Here is a 14,977-nt window from a genome sequence, read left to right on the forward strand (position 1 = left end):
GTAATTTCTGTAGGATGTGGAAAATAATCTAAATAACATAATCTAGCATTCCTTCTCCCCCGCTGCCTGATGTTGCTGGTGAGGCATATTCCAGCAAGTGTTTAGTGTGAGGTGGTGAAGCTTATTATCAGTGCCAGGAAACAAAGTTTGCTCTGGAATTGTGATAGTTTACAGTAATATATAGAAGATTTGCATACAGGTGGCAAAGACTTCCTTGGAGAATTCACATTAGAAAGCCTGCTGTTAGGGGTTGGCTGAAGTATGCCAGAAATACCAAAAATCTTTGTGGTCTAAATAGTACAAAGCAGCCCAAGCTTGACAAAATAACAAAAGGAAAACCTCAGTTCTTGCTTGAAGCCTGATGGTGTGGTAATCTGAAATTATGACGCCATATCTTCTAAGGTGCATTTCTCAGTATCTATTTTAACTGTCCTTTGGAAAAGGCTCTTTAAATTGACCGGATGTGCCAAGGCCATGGGGGTGGAGACAGGCATTTGCTTTTGAGATTTGTCTTTCAAACTAATGTCTTTAATACCAAACAATTTTACAAAAACAGTTTTTATTTCAGAGGAAGAACTGGTTAATGGATATTTCCATTTTTATTCATTTGAGATCCCTTTTTTACATGAAAATAGCCTCTCTGAATCGATTTAAAACTTTGCTTGTAAATAAATCAAAATGGGACTGGAATTTCCAGCTCAGAAGGCTCTTAGATGGCAGGTTGCTGGGAAGGCTTTACTGGGGAGGTGTCACGCTGCTGGTGTCAGCTCTTCCTGGGCTTGATCGATCTCGACCACACTTGGCTGGACCAGACTTGTGTGGTGTGTTTGTTTTGTATTGTAGGATATCTGAGCAGTGTGGTTTTATTCTTGCAAATGAAAGAGTATTCCTGGAAACTTGGGTGACTTGAGGGAGAACTGACTCAATGTAAGGAAGGATGGAGAGCTAGGGGAAGGAAAAAAAAAATAACACAATCCTGAACTTCATGAAAAGCTGCAGTGGGGGAGAAGCACGCTAGGCTTCAGGTGGCAGGAGATAAAGGGGGTGGTGACTGAAATGTGAAACCTGTTGCTTTCTGGTGCCAAGTTTAATTGCAGTTTAAATGGAATTAGCTTTTAAAATGTGCGGTTGTTTAGAAATCCCGCTATGGATTTACTGAAGAACTTCTGAATTCTTCCTAGGTCTAAAAAGCTGTTGCAGCAGCCTTTTCAGCTGTTGGGAAGTCAAGAACTAATTATTCTTCTATGACTAGTTGTGTAAATCATTTTGGATTCAGTTATCAAACTAGCTTACCTCTTATTTTTCATCAGTATCTGTGAACTAGAGATACCACGTTTCCAAGTGAGACTCCAGTATAAGCTTTTACACACTAAATTTTTTTAAAAAGACATTGGGGAGAAAGCTCATGTTCAGAAAATAAATGAAGGGCAGTGCTGACAGAAGTTTTTTCCAAAGCAGAAGTGAAGGGCGAGATCTAAGCGGTTGCTTCCCAATCATAAAGCACAAGAATCTTGAAATAGCTGCAGGGTTGTGTGTGGTCTCAGCCTCTCCTGCTTGACCCCAGCTTTCATCACCCACCTTGTATCTGCCAAACATAATCTCATGGAAGCTGATAAATTGGAGGTTGTGCCACTTTTCCACAAGAGGTAAAGTTCTCTGGTTTCATATTGGTAGTAAAAGAGGAGCAGGGCAGTAGATGTTCAAAATTCTTGTGTAATATCTAGACAGTATAGGAACCTTATGAAGGGGACTGGCAAGGAGTGGAAATAAGAGACTGCAGGTTATATTTGTTGTACAGATGAAATGGTTATTATTCTGCAGTAGTGGCATGGTGAGATGGATTGAGAACTGGCTGGGTGGCAGAGCTCAGAGGGTTGTGGTAAACGGTGCAGAGGCTGGTTGGAGGCCTGTAGTTAGTGGGATTCCCCGGGGGTCAGTACTCTGTCCAGTCCTGTTCAACCTGTTCGTCAGTGACCTGGATGAAGAGACCAAGTGCACGCTCAGCAAGTTTGCTGATGATACCAAACTCGTAGGAAGGACTTACACATCAGAGGCTGTGCTGCCATCCAGTGAGACCTGGACAGGCTGGGCTGGGCAGAGAAGAACCTCATGAAGTTCAACAAGGGCCAGTGTAGGGTCCTGCACCTGGGGAGGAACAACCCCAGGCACCAGTACAGGCTGGGGTTGAGCTGCTGGAAAGCAGCTCTGCAGAGAAGGACCTGGGAGTCCTGGTGGACAGCAGGGTGACCGTGAGCCAGCAATGTGCCCTTGTGGCCCAGAGGCCAATGGTCCCTGGGGTGCATTAGGAAAAGCGTGACCAGCAGGTGGAGGGAGGTTGTTCTTCCCGCTCTGCTCTGCCCTGGTGAGGCCACATCTGGAGTTCTGTGTCCAGTTCTGGGCTCCCCAGTTGAAGAAGGACAAGGAATTACTGGAGAGAGTCCAGCGGAGGGACAAAAAAATGCTGAGGAGTTTGGAGCACATTTGTGATGAGGAGACACTGAGAGAGCTGGGGCTGTTCAGCTGGGGAAGAGAAGCTGAGAGGGATCTTATCAATGTTTATAAATATCTCTGGGATGGATGTCAAGAGAATGGACAAGACTCTGTTCAGTGGTGCCCAACGACAGGATGAGGGGCAGCGGGCACAGACTGAAGCACAGGAGGTTCCATCTGAATATGAGGAGAAACTTCTTTATTTTGAGGTGCCAGAGCCTGGACCAGGCTGCCCAGAGAGGTTGTGGAGTCTCCTTGTCTGCAGACATTCAGACCCCCCTGGACATGACCCTGTGTGATCTGCTCTGATGAACCTGCTTGAGCAGGTGGGTTGGACTGGCTGGTCTCCAGAGGTCCCTTCAGCCCCAACCAGTCTGGGTTTCTGTGACTTCCAGAATTTTCTCTTCGTTAGTGACCTTGAAGAGAGGGTGAAGGCTGAGGAAAAGCAGCTTGCAAGTGGTGTGAATTAGGGAAGAGTAGTAAATGCTGGGGAATGTGGGCAGCCTTGGAGGAGTAGATATGGTGTAACACGGCTTGGCTTAAAGGCTAACAGATTGACACTGAAAAAACAGGGAAGGATTTAGGAGACAAACATGACAAGTTCTGAAAGACTGCATGTTTGAGGAGGTGTGTCATCAGTCTAAATCATCTTTCCAAGAAAAGAGCCCAGATTGTTTCTTGGTTGCGGAGTTATTCTTAGTTAAATCATAATTGCAGTAGAACAATTGTACTTAAGAATTGTGGCAGAATATTGGGATATTTTACAGTAATGAAGTCATCTGCCAATGCTTTTCGTAACTCTTAAGTAAAAAATTAACATTTTTGTTTTTACTGTATGCTATAAATAGTGTAAATAGTCACCTGTTATCATAGTGGAAGTACTGTACGAAACCAATATTTAATCTTTAATCCTTCTTTTTGTAGAATTACTCCATGTCTGTGTATCTTGTTCGTCAGCTCACTTCAGCTATGCTTTTGCAGAGGTTAAAAATGAAAGGTATCAGAAACCCCGATCATTCCAGAGCACTAAGTAAGTCAAATTAATTTGCATCTCTGTACTTTTTCAGGGTGGTTGGTGGCTCTTTAAAAGTAGAACTGGTAATATTTAGGGGATTTGCAGCATTTTGAAAAGAAAGGTCATGCCCGTAGTATCAAAGGTTCTCTTTGTTGTTGCTGAGGCATCATGCCTCACTCTCTGATAATTATTTTATCTCTTCACATGTTGGGTTGAGTTTGCTCCGCTAACCGTTGTGGCTTTTAGTGCATCTGCTGCACATCAAACAATCTTGTCATGAACAGTGTTTGCCAGTCACTTAAAAAACCGAAAACTATTGTTTGCTGTTGCTTTGAACTAGTTTCCTAGATGCTTAATTTTTTTTTTAGATGGCTGGAAACAGTCAAATCAAGATTAGCATTTTAAGTAATGGTGTCTAACTTCTTTATTTTAATAGTTAAAGAAAAACTAACTGCGGATCCTGATAGTGAGATTGCCACAACCAGTCTGCGGGTTTCTCTGATGTGTCCTGTAAGTATGGCAGGAAATAATCGTGTACAGATTTTTGTATTCATCTGTAGTGCAGTTGGGCTGCTTTTAAAAGGCACTGCTTTAGGAACTTCACTGGCTTCTGGCTTATACCGATTCATTAATACAAAATAATTGGGCAGGGTGACAGAATAATTAAAGGGCACAGTGATAAATAAAACTTTAAATCTCCTCATCTCTTGCTATAACAAAAAAAAAAAGGATTACCTTGTAACAAGGTAATGCTGCCTTGGGGTTTCTCTTCCCAGGTAGAAACTGGCCTTGTGTTTGTGACTGGTTTAAGTTAGATGTTAAAATGGGTCTAATGCCATTTTGAGTCTAAAATAGTTGGAACTTACAAAATCCCTCGAAATATTTCGCTGAAAGAAAATGATAAAGTGGGTGCAAAATCTTAGAAATAGCACTGCCGCATGTCCATTAGAAATGTTTCTGTTTTCAACTCGATGGGGACTTTGGGGATGGCTTTATTGTTCCTTTAAGTGCACCGTACATGCTCTGATCGGGTGGATTTGCCTCCAGTGACCTTAGCATTGGGCAGCTCTGCTGTGAGAAGAGAGTTACTTCACCCCCGATTTAATTGTTAGCCATCCAGGCCTGCTTTGCTCTCTTCCGTTCTCACACTCTTTAAATTCATCTCCTGCAGCTGGGAAAAATGAGACTGACAATCCCATGCCGGGCTGTGACTTGCACACACCTGCAATGTTTTGATGCTGCTCTTTATCTTCAAATGAATGAAAAGAAGCCTACGTGGATCTGCCCTGTCTGTGACAAAAAGGCAGCTTATGAGAGCCTAATATTAGATGGGTAAGAGTCTGGGTTTGCGGATTACAGAATTACTGAAAATTTCTCATGATGTACTCGATAGCTACTTTTGTGACTTGAGGTTTAGCCATTTCGTGCTATTTTCTTTGTCAAAATATTTTAGACTGGGAGGAACTATTTGGCTCTGTTAGTGCCTGTTCCCATGTAATGAAGTACATAAGTTTATCTTCTAATTGCATCATCAAGCTCTTGAGCCTCAGCATGTTTCCTCTGGAGAAACCCAAATGTGACATCTAGGGATAGGGCTCCCTTTTACATGACCCTGTCTCTGAGGCAATTTACTTTAAATTTTAAACTTAAACTTAGGATGAAACTTGATTCCAAAGATGATGATTTCTATGTCTGTATGGAAATCTATGAATTGCAGTAATGTTGGAGTGGAATCAAGGTACGTTGGGATACTCTCCTGGGTTTTGATATCTGGGTGTTCGCAAAGGCTGTAATTGCAGACATGTAGGTAAGACTAATTAGGGTGACGGTATGGGCTATGGGTTGAAGGTGACCACAATTAGCTTTCCAACTGTGTTTCCTTTTCACTTGGCAAAAGCCTGGAATCAAAATTGGAAACTGCTTTTATTTTTCAGGCTCTTTATGGAAATCCTTAATGAATGTTCAGATGTGGATGAGATCAAATTCCAAGAAGATGGTTCCTGGTGTCCCATGAGGCCAAAGAAAGAAGCTGTGAAAGTCTCAAGTCCACAGTGCACCAAAATAGAAAGTATGTACATCTGGGTGGTGGTTGCAAACCAACAAAAAGTCTTGGAGACTTAGTTATCACTGGGATAATGTGTGTGGATGTTGATGTTTGTTCGGTGGAGTTGATATTTCTCAACTATAAGTGTGAATTTGTAGATTTTGTCTTTGCTTATTGTAATAGCAATTAAGTAAATGAACAGCTAGTCTTGTTTTAGGTCCTAAACTGGTAAGCGAAGATTAAAGTTTGTGCTTCAATAATCTTAACCTGATACAGAATACTAATAGAACTGTTCCTGGGCCATAACATTCTCTGTAGTGGCCAGGAAGATGAGCTAAACCAGGGTTTGAGATGTTGGTTCTGTTGCAAATAGAAACTTCTAATGTCAGCAGCCTTTAAAAAACAGTGATATTTTATTTTCTTGTTTAGGTTCCAGTGTTGTGAGCAAACCCTGTTCTGTGACGGTGGCCAATGAGGTAAACAAGAAGAAAGTTGATGTTATTGACTTGACTATAGAAAGCTCTTCTGATGAAGAGGAAGATCCTCCTGCCAAAAGGAAGTGCATATTTATGTCTGAAACGCAAGGAAGCCCAACCAAAGGGTTTGTTAATTTTAAAGTTAGTTGTTATGCTGTAATGTCACAGATAAACTGATGTGTAGATGAATGGGCTTGTCATCTCTTTGGGATCCAGCTCCCCACTTCCAGAGGAGAATTTCTAGGCCTCTCCTTGCAGAAGGATGTATCGATCCAGTACCTTTGTACAGGCAAGATGCTATTAAATAGTTTTACATCTCACAAAAGACTTGCGCTTGCTGTTGCTGTTTTTGCAGGGATAATTTTCTATAGAAAAGGAAACTGATTAGGCTAATGGATGGGATTCTTCTCGAGAAAGCAGATGATGCCAAGTGGAGGAGCTTTATGCATTCTTGCTTAGTGTCACCCGAAAGGCTTCCTCTCACTATTACAGCCTTTATCTAATCTGCTCTGGTGCCCAGGAAATTAGACTGTGTTGTGTGTTTCATCCATCCTGTCAGTCCTGGAAGGGAGGTGCTTTGCTGTTTTGAATCAAGATGAGCTTTTCTTCCATCTCTCTGTTAAACTCTGGAATATCTTGGACACTGTTTGTGGTTATCGGTTAGTTCTGCACCTTCATTAGCACAACCAATGATCTCCTAAGTCCGCTGTCAACTGCTTCATCTTTGTAGTCATGTCTGACTTCAGTGGCAGGTTTGACCAGCTGCTCTGCTGTTGTGCTGCCTTCTGTCTGTCCCAATCCATGCAACTCAGCTGCAGTTACTCTTTGTGGCTTCCGGAAAGTTCTTGCTCCCCTGCAGGGAGGGGACACTGTTGAACGTCACCAGGAGTTGCTGCTCCATGAGGCGATTCTAAGTGTCAGCTTTTTGTTAGTGTTGCTGCATGCATGAGGCATGTGTCTGTCTCTCTCAGTGTAGTGCCTTATGTCTTGTCTTAAAACAATGGTAATTAAAACAACCCCCTTCTGTTTCATCAGCTCTTAAAGTAATGAGCAGGGGTAGTGTCTCTAGTCTGCAGGAACATGTGGCCTTTGGGGAGCAAATAGTTGGTTGTCTTCGATAACTTGCAGCGGTGATACTGAAATGCTGTTGCTTGTTGTGAGGGCTGTGGAGGAGTCCTTCTGCAGGAGACTTTGTTTCTTATTTTTGTAAGAAAAATAGCTACAAATACATCTCTTAATGAATTTTCAGAAGGCACCAAGCCTTCCTTCCACACTCTTGTGTTTGTCTGAAATGGCTACCTGCAACTGTAATCGTAGAAGCAGCGAGTTTTCTTGTGTATCGGCGACCAGTGAATTTTCCTTACTGTTTGGATGTGGAAATGGCATGTTTTCATTCTTTAAATCCAAGTCAAAGCCAGGCTTCTGGGGGAATAACTTATCTCCTGTAAACAATCTTTCCTGAATGCTAGTTTTGGCAAAACCATATTGTCTTACAGGCAGAAGCAACATAGGTTGAAATGTAAGAGGTGCTTGAGAAGGGAGGGTCTGAAATCCAAGTTTCTAAAATCAGAAGTAGTATAAATGCACCAGTGCAGCAGTGTGGGAAGATGTGAGCAGGTAACACAGCTGCAGGGTGGGATGCAGGACTCTGTTTATTTCCACCTGCCTTGGAATTTTAGAAAGTATTTTTATGGATGAGGCTGGTGCCTGAACACCTGCAGTGTCGTATTTAACAGTGCCACAAAGTCATCAGGCAGAAAGTGGGGCTGCAGGAGGGTTTTAACTGGTTGTGTTCTCCTAGAGAGCTGAACATAGCTCAAGCTGTGAGTAAAGAAGCCTTTGATACTAAACTCCCACGTGTGTAATCTGTGCTCCCAGGGCTGAATAACAGTCGTGCCCTTGGTGTGACAGGTTAACACTGAGGAAACGTGGAGAAATTGAAATGAGTGCTCTCCCCCTGGCTCTGGCCCCCTGCACATCCCTCCTGGGGCACTCCACAGATCCATTTCTGTCTCTGGGTGGCAAACCGGTATAAATGACTCCAGCACTGTACTTTGTTTTAATGCCAACTTGCTCTTACGTCACAGCAGCTGTTGAGTGCCAAGATACAGTCATGTTATTATGAAGACTGTTAAAGAGTGAGTAGTGAGTAGCCACGCCGTAGTTGTGTTGTAATGTAGCGATCTTGCGACTCGGAACGCACAGCGGTGCGTGATTTCTCGTTTGTAACTAACGGCCAGGTTGTTTGTAACTTCCCATGCTGTTTGAAACAGGGTTCTCATGTATCAGCCATCCACTGTCAGAGTGCCCAGCGTGACGACGGTCGATGCTGCTGCTATTCCTCCTTCATTAACAGACTACCCAGTACCATTCCATCACCCACCAATATCCAGTATTTCATCAGACTTGCCAGGTAGGTGGTAGCTATTTTTCATCTGTGTTCTGACAGCCTTGTTAATTTGGTGGGGTGGGTAAAAATTGGAGAATTGATCAACTCTTTTTTCTTAATAGAACAAGATTTTATGCAGTATTGTACTGATGTGATGTCTAGACAAGTCCAGCACAGGCTGTCTTTCCTGTTTCAGATGGTGATGTGAAACATATTGCTTCTGGGGTACAAATTGGCATTTTTTGGAACAGCAGCCAGAAACACTTCTTGCTATAATGAGTTAGACTTTGTGTGAACATCCAGTTGTTACGTGTTGTAGACACAAGGGAGAGCAGCTGCTTTATTTAAGTTCTGCAAACGTAATGGCGCTGACTCATCCCAGCCCTAGATGTAGATATGTTCTGCTGCCTGATTCTAGTGGTGCTCTGTCTAGAATTTATGAAAAAAGGTTAAGGTGAGCTACAATATGTAAGCTGACCTCTATCGACTTTCTTTACCTAGACATACCCTAAATGCCTATGATGTATTCTTCAACACTGCTGCTAAATATCAGACAAAAAGGTGGGGATACTGATTGTTTTCTACCCTGGCTCCTTGAAAAGAACGCTGTATATAGGGACTCTGGGGTTCTCTTTGCCGGCTGTAATGAACCCAGAGCCCAGGAGATGGTGACTTGTGGTGACAGGTGTCACGCTGGCCTCCTGTACTTCCCTCTCCCCTGCTCCATTGCCTGTCTCCATTTCTCCCCTGCAACGTCTCTGGGTTTTTTCCTCTTCTTTCAGCACCAGTTTGGCAATGGGCTGGATATCATTCCCTTTATTTCTCTGTCCATTTTGGTTCCCTTACTGCTCCCTCCCTCCACTTCTCATTCAAAAAAATCAATTTTTTTCCCAAATTGGAGAGTAAGCTGAGAGAATGGATGACTAGAACTGTTTCATCCATGAAGTTCTATAAATGTGCAAGAACAAAAGAAGCTGTCAGTTCTGTAAAGCAGCTGAGCTTTCTTTTGCCAAGTAAAGGTTAGACCAGATGATCTTTGTGGTCCCTTCCAATCTGGTATTCTACGATTCTTAAATCTCCTTCAAAATTCTTCCCTAAATGGAGAAAAGGAGGAGATGCCACTGGCCAGAACAAATTTGGAGGTGAGGGGAGAGGGAGGGAGTAAATTTACCATTTCTTTCTGTTGACATAGCAAACACAAGGCCAATATTTAGAAACAAAAAAGGCTGTGATTTCTCATTGGTTTCCTAATTTTAAACATCTTGCCCTAAATGCTTACACACTAATGGCATATAAGACGGACGCTAGCTGTTGCTGCTCTTAGAGGATACACGTTCAACTACTTGTAGTTTCCTCTTCTTCATTCCTTTTATTTGTCTAGACACAAAACGGGGATGATATTAGAAATATTTCCTTATTGGCTGCCCGTGGGTGGAGGAAGAGACCTGCTGCTTGTTTTTGGACTTGTGCATGTTGTGACTTTACTTCATTCCAGCATCTTTAATGTGATGACACTCTTCATGTCCCAGTTTGGCCAAGTCAGGTACAATATGCAGTGAAACTCGCATTATGAACCAACAGCTCCAAACAGCAACCTTCATCTAAGCAACCACATTGAACCACCCTGCAATATCCAGTGAATAACACATCATTATGTCATTCTCATTCTTAAAAAGAGCCACTTGTACTAGATAACTCGTGTTGCTGCTGCCTGAAGTAGTCGTTGAGAGTGGTGTCACCGTGGTATATTCCATTTAAAAACTTGTGTAACAATTGCAAAATCTGTTCTACGACCACCAAAAAAAAGTTCCTTACATTTGTTGTGATGAAGAAAGACTCATCAGTTTATTATCCTTGTTTTCTTTCTAGGTCTGGATTTTCTTTCGCTGATCCCAGTCGATTCACAGGTATGTGTCTGAACTGCTCTGAGGTTTAATTTCCAAGTCTGGTTTTTGTGACATACTGCTCAAGTGCTATCATCATCTGTATCATGTTTGCAGTTAGACCTAACCGCAGACCGGCAAAACCTATTTTCCCAACAAGAGGTAGCGATGAAGATGCATTAAGGGAGGATTCAGTTTAGCCTCATTACAATAAATCCAGGCATAGAAACTTGCTCTTTATTGATAGTTTTTGCCTTTCCAAAGTGGATACTTGCACAGCACTAACTTGGATACACCCTTCGTGTACTTCAGTCTTAGTTTTGTACTGTGTATCTGTAGGCCAGGTTAAGCTCTGTAATACCTCACTGATTGCTGTTGGTTTTGATATTAGCAGGAGATTATTCTAAAAAAAAAATCCTCACTAATTTGATAGGTGCATGGCTGAACACTTTTATAATAAATCACATGTAACACTTAGACCCCATTTGCTTTGGATTATATGGAAATTCTGTAGGCCAGAAGTAGCTGGGCGGTGTTTTTGCCTTCTCTGGAAACTTAAACTTTACAGAATTAGGGAGAATGATTCTTATGGTAACTAGATTATTATACAGACAAGACTACAGCCTTGAAATGTGGGGGAATGTTGGCTCCCTAATTAAGACAAGAGGATCTGAAGCAGACCCTCTGTTTCGTCTCTCTGTTACTAGAAGACAACAGTAATAGGACTCGACTTTCTGGTGCCTTAAAAGCAAAGGATGAACTTCCTCCTTTTCTTTCCACTTACTGGATCTTGCAATACTCTGTGCCTGACCTTGAGATCTGAACTGCCAAAAGTGGGAATAACAGAAGTTTGTTGATGTGGGAGGCTGGAAGCAGGTGTGCTGCTGTGAAGTGTCCACTTTGGACAGTTCAAACAGTTCAGGCTCAGTTCCAAACATAAGCCCAAGCTTGGAATCCACAGGGTAAGAGAAAGTAAAGTGTGTTGAACAAGTGTGTGTGTGTGCATGGGGGGTGTCTTAGATCATCCTCTTTGACACCTGGCAACCTTGTTCTGTTTCTAAATGTGTAAAATGTTGAGCTCTGCTTTGAGAAGGCTTGTCTTCCACTTCAGGAAATTGAAATCAACTAAGTAATTTTCCTTAATCAAACTTGATCAGGGCTCATTTATCATTGCTAAAATGTTTAGAGACCTGCATGTATAATTGTGGGTGTATACTATGAAAATGTTGATTAGTACAGTGCTGCCATTTGAGGGGATGAAATGATTTTAACCTCCGTCAAGGTAGCAGAATGCTTTTTGCTGCTTTTTCTTGATGAAAGGAGCCTGAAATACGCAGTTTTGCCTGTGGGTAGTGAACATTTTTCCAAACACTGCGGGTGTTTGGTGTGTTTTTGTGGTCATTACAATGTTTCTTAATGTGTTAGTAAATGCTCAAGCTAACCAGTTAGTAATAAAAAATTAAAAAAGGGGGGAGGATGAGGGAGAAAGGCTTGTGGCTACCAGCTCTGCTTGTCTCTTGCTGGTTTGCAGAACTCCTGTTCTTGCTGTGCATGTGTTAATGAGGTTCTGCTAGTTAACATGTTCCGTGCTTGTCGTAGGGAAGATGTATCTTCAGAGCATACATTTCCCTTGTGCAGTTAGTCTCTTCATTCTTCATTGTTTGTTTCAAGCAGTACTGTCCTCCTATGTTTTTGGATAGTCTCACCTCAACCTTAACAAGCAGCACGCCTGGCAGCATCATCACCTCGACCAGTCACCACGAGAGCAGCACGCACGTTAGCTCCTCGAGCAGGAGCGAGCCCGGGGTGATCACCAGCGGCGGCAGCGCTCCTGACATCATCTCACTGGACTGAAACACGGGGCAGCTTTTTGGGGACTCCAAGAGAAATCACACAGAGCTGCTGCCTCCCCTCTCTGGAACTTGGGCATCTCGGAAGTTGTTCTGGTATTTATTGAGAGGATTTGCCTTCTGGAAAATGGAGTAAATTCATCTGCGTTAGGAACAGAAGTTAGATTGTTTTGTTACTATTTTTTTTTCTCCCTCATTAAATAGCTGGTATAGAAAAGGCCCCTTCAGAACGTGCTTTTATGCTTTTGGCTTGTTCTGGGGAAACTGACTTTTTGTTGCTGGGTGGATTCCACAAATGGTTTTTAATTTTGTTGTAAAACACAGCAATAATGTAAAAACAAACAAACTTTTTTAAAATAAAAAGAGGCACTTAACCACTCCAGAACACCAACAACCTGGGCAGAAGTGCAAAGTGTATGCATTGGTGAATTTTTACTGTTTTCACTGAGGCCTGTAATAAACTTCACTTAAGACAATGAAGCTTTGTGAAATGGCCATGACTTTTGTTGTATGTCTTTTGTTCCCCACTTCTCCTTTACTAGGGAGATGTGGGAGAACCCTCTGTAAATGGGATTTTTTTTTTTTTTTAATCCTGATTTCACGTTTTTTCCTAAATGCAACAACATCCTAAGCTGTGACTTCTTCCTCTTAATGTTCTTCAGGCTGGGGAAGGGACAAATTATCTATGCAACCCCTGCATCACGCCATCACTCTGCTGTCATGTCAGAATTAGGACATCTCCCCACCGCCGAAAAATCCAAACTATGCACAGTTGAATTTCAGCTGAATTTCTGGCTTTGATAACTTTGAGGTGATAGGGGAAAAAAAAAAGCACCTTTAAACTCAAATTTAGGTTACAATGTTCTTGGTGCCTCCACTGAATGATCAAGTGAAGAGCAGGATTTCTGTAGCAGCTGTAAGGAGACAAAGAAGGAATTACTTTGTCCAGTGCAGGTTTATTTTCTGTCACTTCAATAACTGCCGTGTTCTGCTCAGGAATACTGCACTCTGGCGTGCGGCAGGGGATGCTCGGCTTTTTGGAAGACAAAAGCTGTAGCTGCAGAGTTCCCACCTAACTGGAATTATGTGTTTAGGGCTTAACGATGCTTTGTCCCACATTATGTGGCCTCCAAATTATGGATTTTCTAATCGGATGAGAGTAAATCCCTCCTGTTTTATTCCTCTGAGGAATCTGCTGCTTTGTTGCGTGTGTGCAGTGTCTCCCCACACGCCTCCAAGGAAAACCTCAGCAGTGCTTGATGTGGAAGAGGTTATACACCAGGAAAATAAGAGTCATTTCCATAGAGCTGGAATAACGGTATTGTCTATATATGTTGACATAGCAGTTTTCCCAAGTGTTGTGTTTCTGTTGAGTAACTGTATTTGAGATTATTCCTTCCCTAATTACCAGCTTTCACTTTTTCCTAATTTTGTGTTCCTCTTTTCTTATTTCTTTACTCAGATGTCTGGTGCTTTTTGCCTTCCGTTACTGTTGTGGTATTTGAACCAAGTACCTGGACAAGAAATACTGAAGCAGGATGTATTGTAACTTGTCTGCCCTGTACTCCCACCTTTAATGCTGCGTTATTATTCCTCATTGCCTTTTTTATATGATCTTTCATGCCAGTCTTCAGTTCACATGTTGGTCTTAATATTGTGTCCGATCTTTCTTCTCTCTTCCTTATCTGTTGAATTTTTTTTTTGTACCTGTTAAGGATCAGTTTTTAGCATGACTTATTTCCAATAAAGCCATGCTACTCCTGAAGTTTTTTTCCTAATGGCCTGCGGCAGATCAGTGGTTTCTGCATCACAATTGCACAGTGACTTGAATGATAAGAGTATGGAGAAGTAGTTCCAGAGTAATTCTGAATAAAGTGTTTAAAACTGGTATCTGTTGTTGAAGATGCTGTTTGTATTCCTAATGCCAACCTGAACTGTGACTTGGGCAGTTGCTGAACTGGCTGAAGGGATTATATATCTCACATATGTCAGAAAAGGGTGAGAGCCATTTTTAGGACATGTACTAGATCTAAACCATTCATGGTATGATAAAATAAGGCTAGAATTTTGTTAACTATTGTGCCCTGTTAGTAGTTACAACCCTACCTCAGCCCTGAAAAGTCTTCTCCAGATGTTTTGTGCAGGAGTTTTGCAGCTGTATTTAGCTTTGACAAGCCAGCAATGAATTTACTTAATTGGGGATGGGACTATAACTTAATCAAGGCCTATACCACTCCAGGGTTGTATCCAGATGAGGTTTTGGTTTATTTTTTCTTTCAAGTTCTAAAAAGCATCAGAATGTCTACTTAAGAACTTCTAATAGGAGAAAAAATCTTGAAGAAAAGGGTAGATGACTTCTTACCTCTTTGTTTCCACTATGGAGGTATCTTGTTACTGCTTTGAGTGGGCTCTACCAAAGATACCTTCAAACCAACTGCAGAAGGAAAGTGAAGCTTGTGAGACTAATCCACAGTCCCTCTACAACACAGAGAACCAGTCCTTTTTGTCCAACCAGCTGTTAGCTACATTTTTTCATTTTCTAGAAGACAAATGACCTTCCTGAAGAGACCTAGCTGCTAAAATATAATATTAATTACAAAAAGGCTACACCTAAGGCATGTTTTCTAATTTTCATACTTCCAGCTCAACTAAAGCTGTCTGAAACAATCACGAGCCATGTAGACAACCATGTAATACAAGCCCCAGGTGGTTCTTCACCTGTCCAGCAGCACTTCCAAAATAGTTGGGATTTTCTATATCTACCTTAAGATAGAAAGCTTACCTGTAACTGCAAGCCTTCAGTCTTCAAGAGCACAGAGGATTCGAGTTT

General features: G+C 42.0%; 1 protein-coding gene across 9 annotated transcripts in view; it reads left to right on the top strand.

The window, feature by feature from the left end:
* The window catches only part of PIAS2 (protein inhibitor of activated STAT 2), a 31,403-nt gene extending 17,416 nt beyond the window's left edge, over positions 1–13,987 (top strand). Inside the window, exons 7-15 of one of the 9 annotated variants that reach the window (XR_010607821.1) lie at positions 3,415–3,520; positions 3,942–4,015; positions 4,677–4,837; positions 5,440–5,573; positions 5,979–6,150; positions 8,299–8,438; positions 10,284–10,321; positions 11,972–12,243; positions 13,610–13,987. Coding sequence is in view for 4 of the 9 variants with exons in the window: in XM_065656179.1 (XP_065512251.1) it covers positions 3,415–3,520; positions 3,942–4,015; positions 4,677–4,837; positions 5,440–5,573; positions 5,979–6,150; positions 8,299–8,438; positions 10,284–10,321; positions 11,972–12,151 (1,005 nt within the window). In the remaining 5 variants the exon portion in view is untranslated. Of the gene's footprint in view, positions 1–3,414; positions 3,521–3,941; positions 4,016–4,676; positions 4,838–5,439; positions 5,574–5,978; positions 6,151–8,298; positions 8,439–8,915; positions 9,438–10,283; positions 10,322–11,004; positions 11,299–11,971 lie in introns of those variants that run through there. The other 8 variants (XR_010607822.1, XR_010607823.1, XR_010607824.1 and 5 more) reach the window with 8 other exon arrangements.
* Positions 13,988–14,977: the final 990 nt, after the last annotated feature.

The sequence above is a fragment of the Caloenas nicobarica genome, chromosome Z (genome assembly GCF_036013445.1).
Source record: "Caloenas nicobarica isolate bCalNic1 chromosome Z, bCalNic1.hap1, whole genome shotgun sequence".
Lineage (NCBI taxonomy): Eukaryota > Metazoa > Chordata > Aves > Columbiformes > Columbidae > Caloenas > Caloenas nicobarica.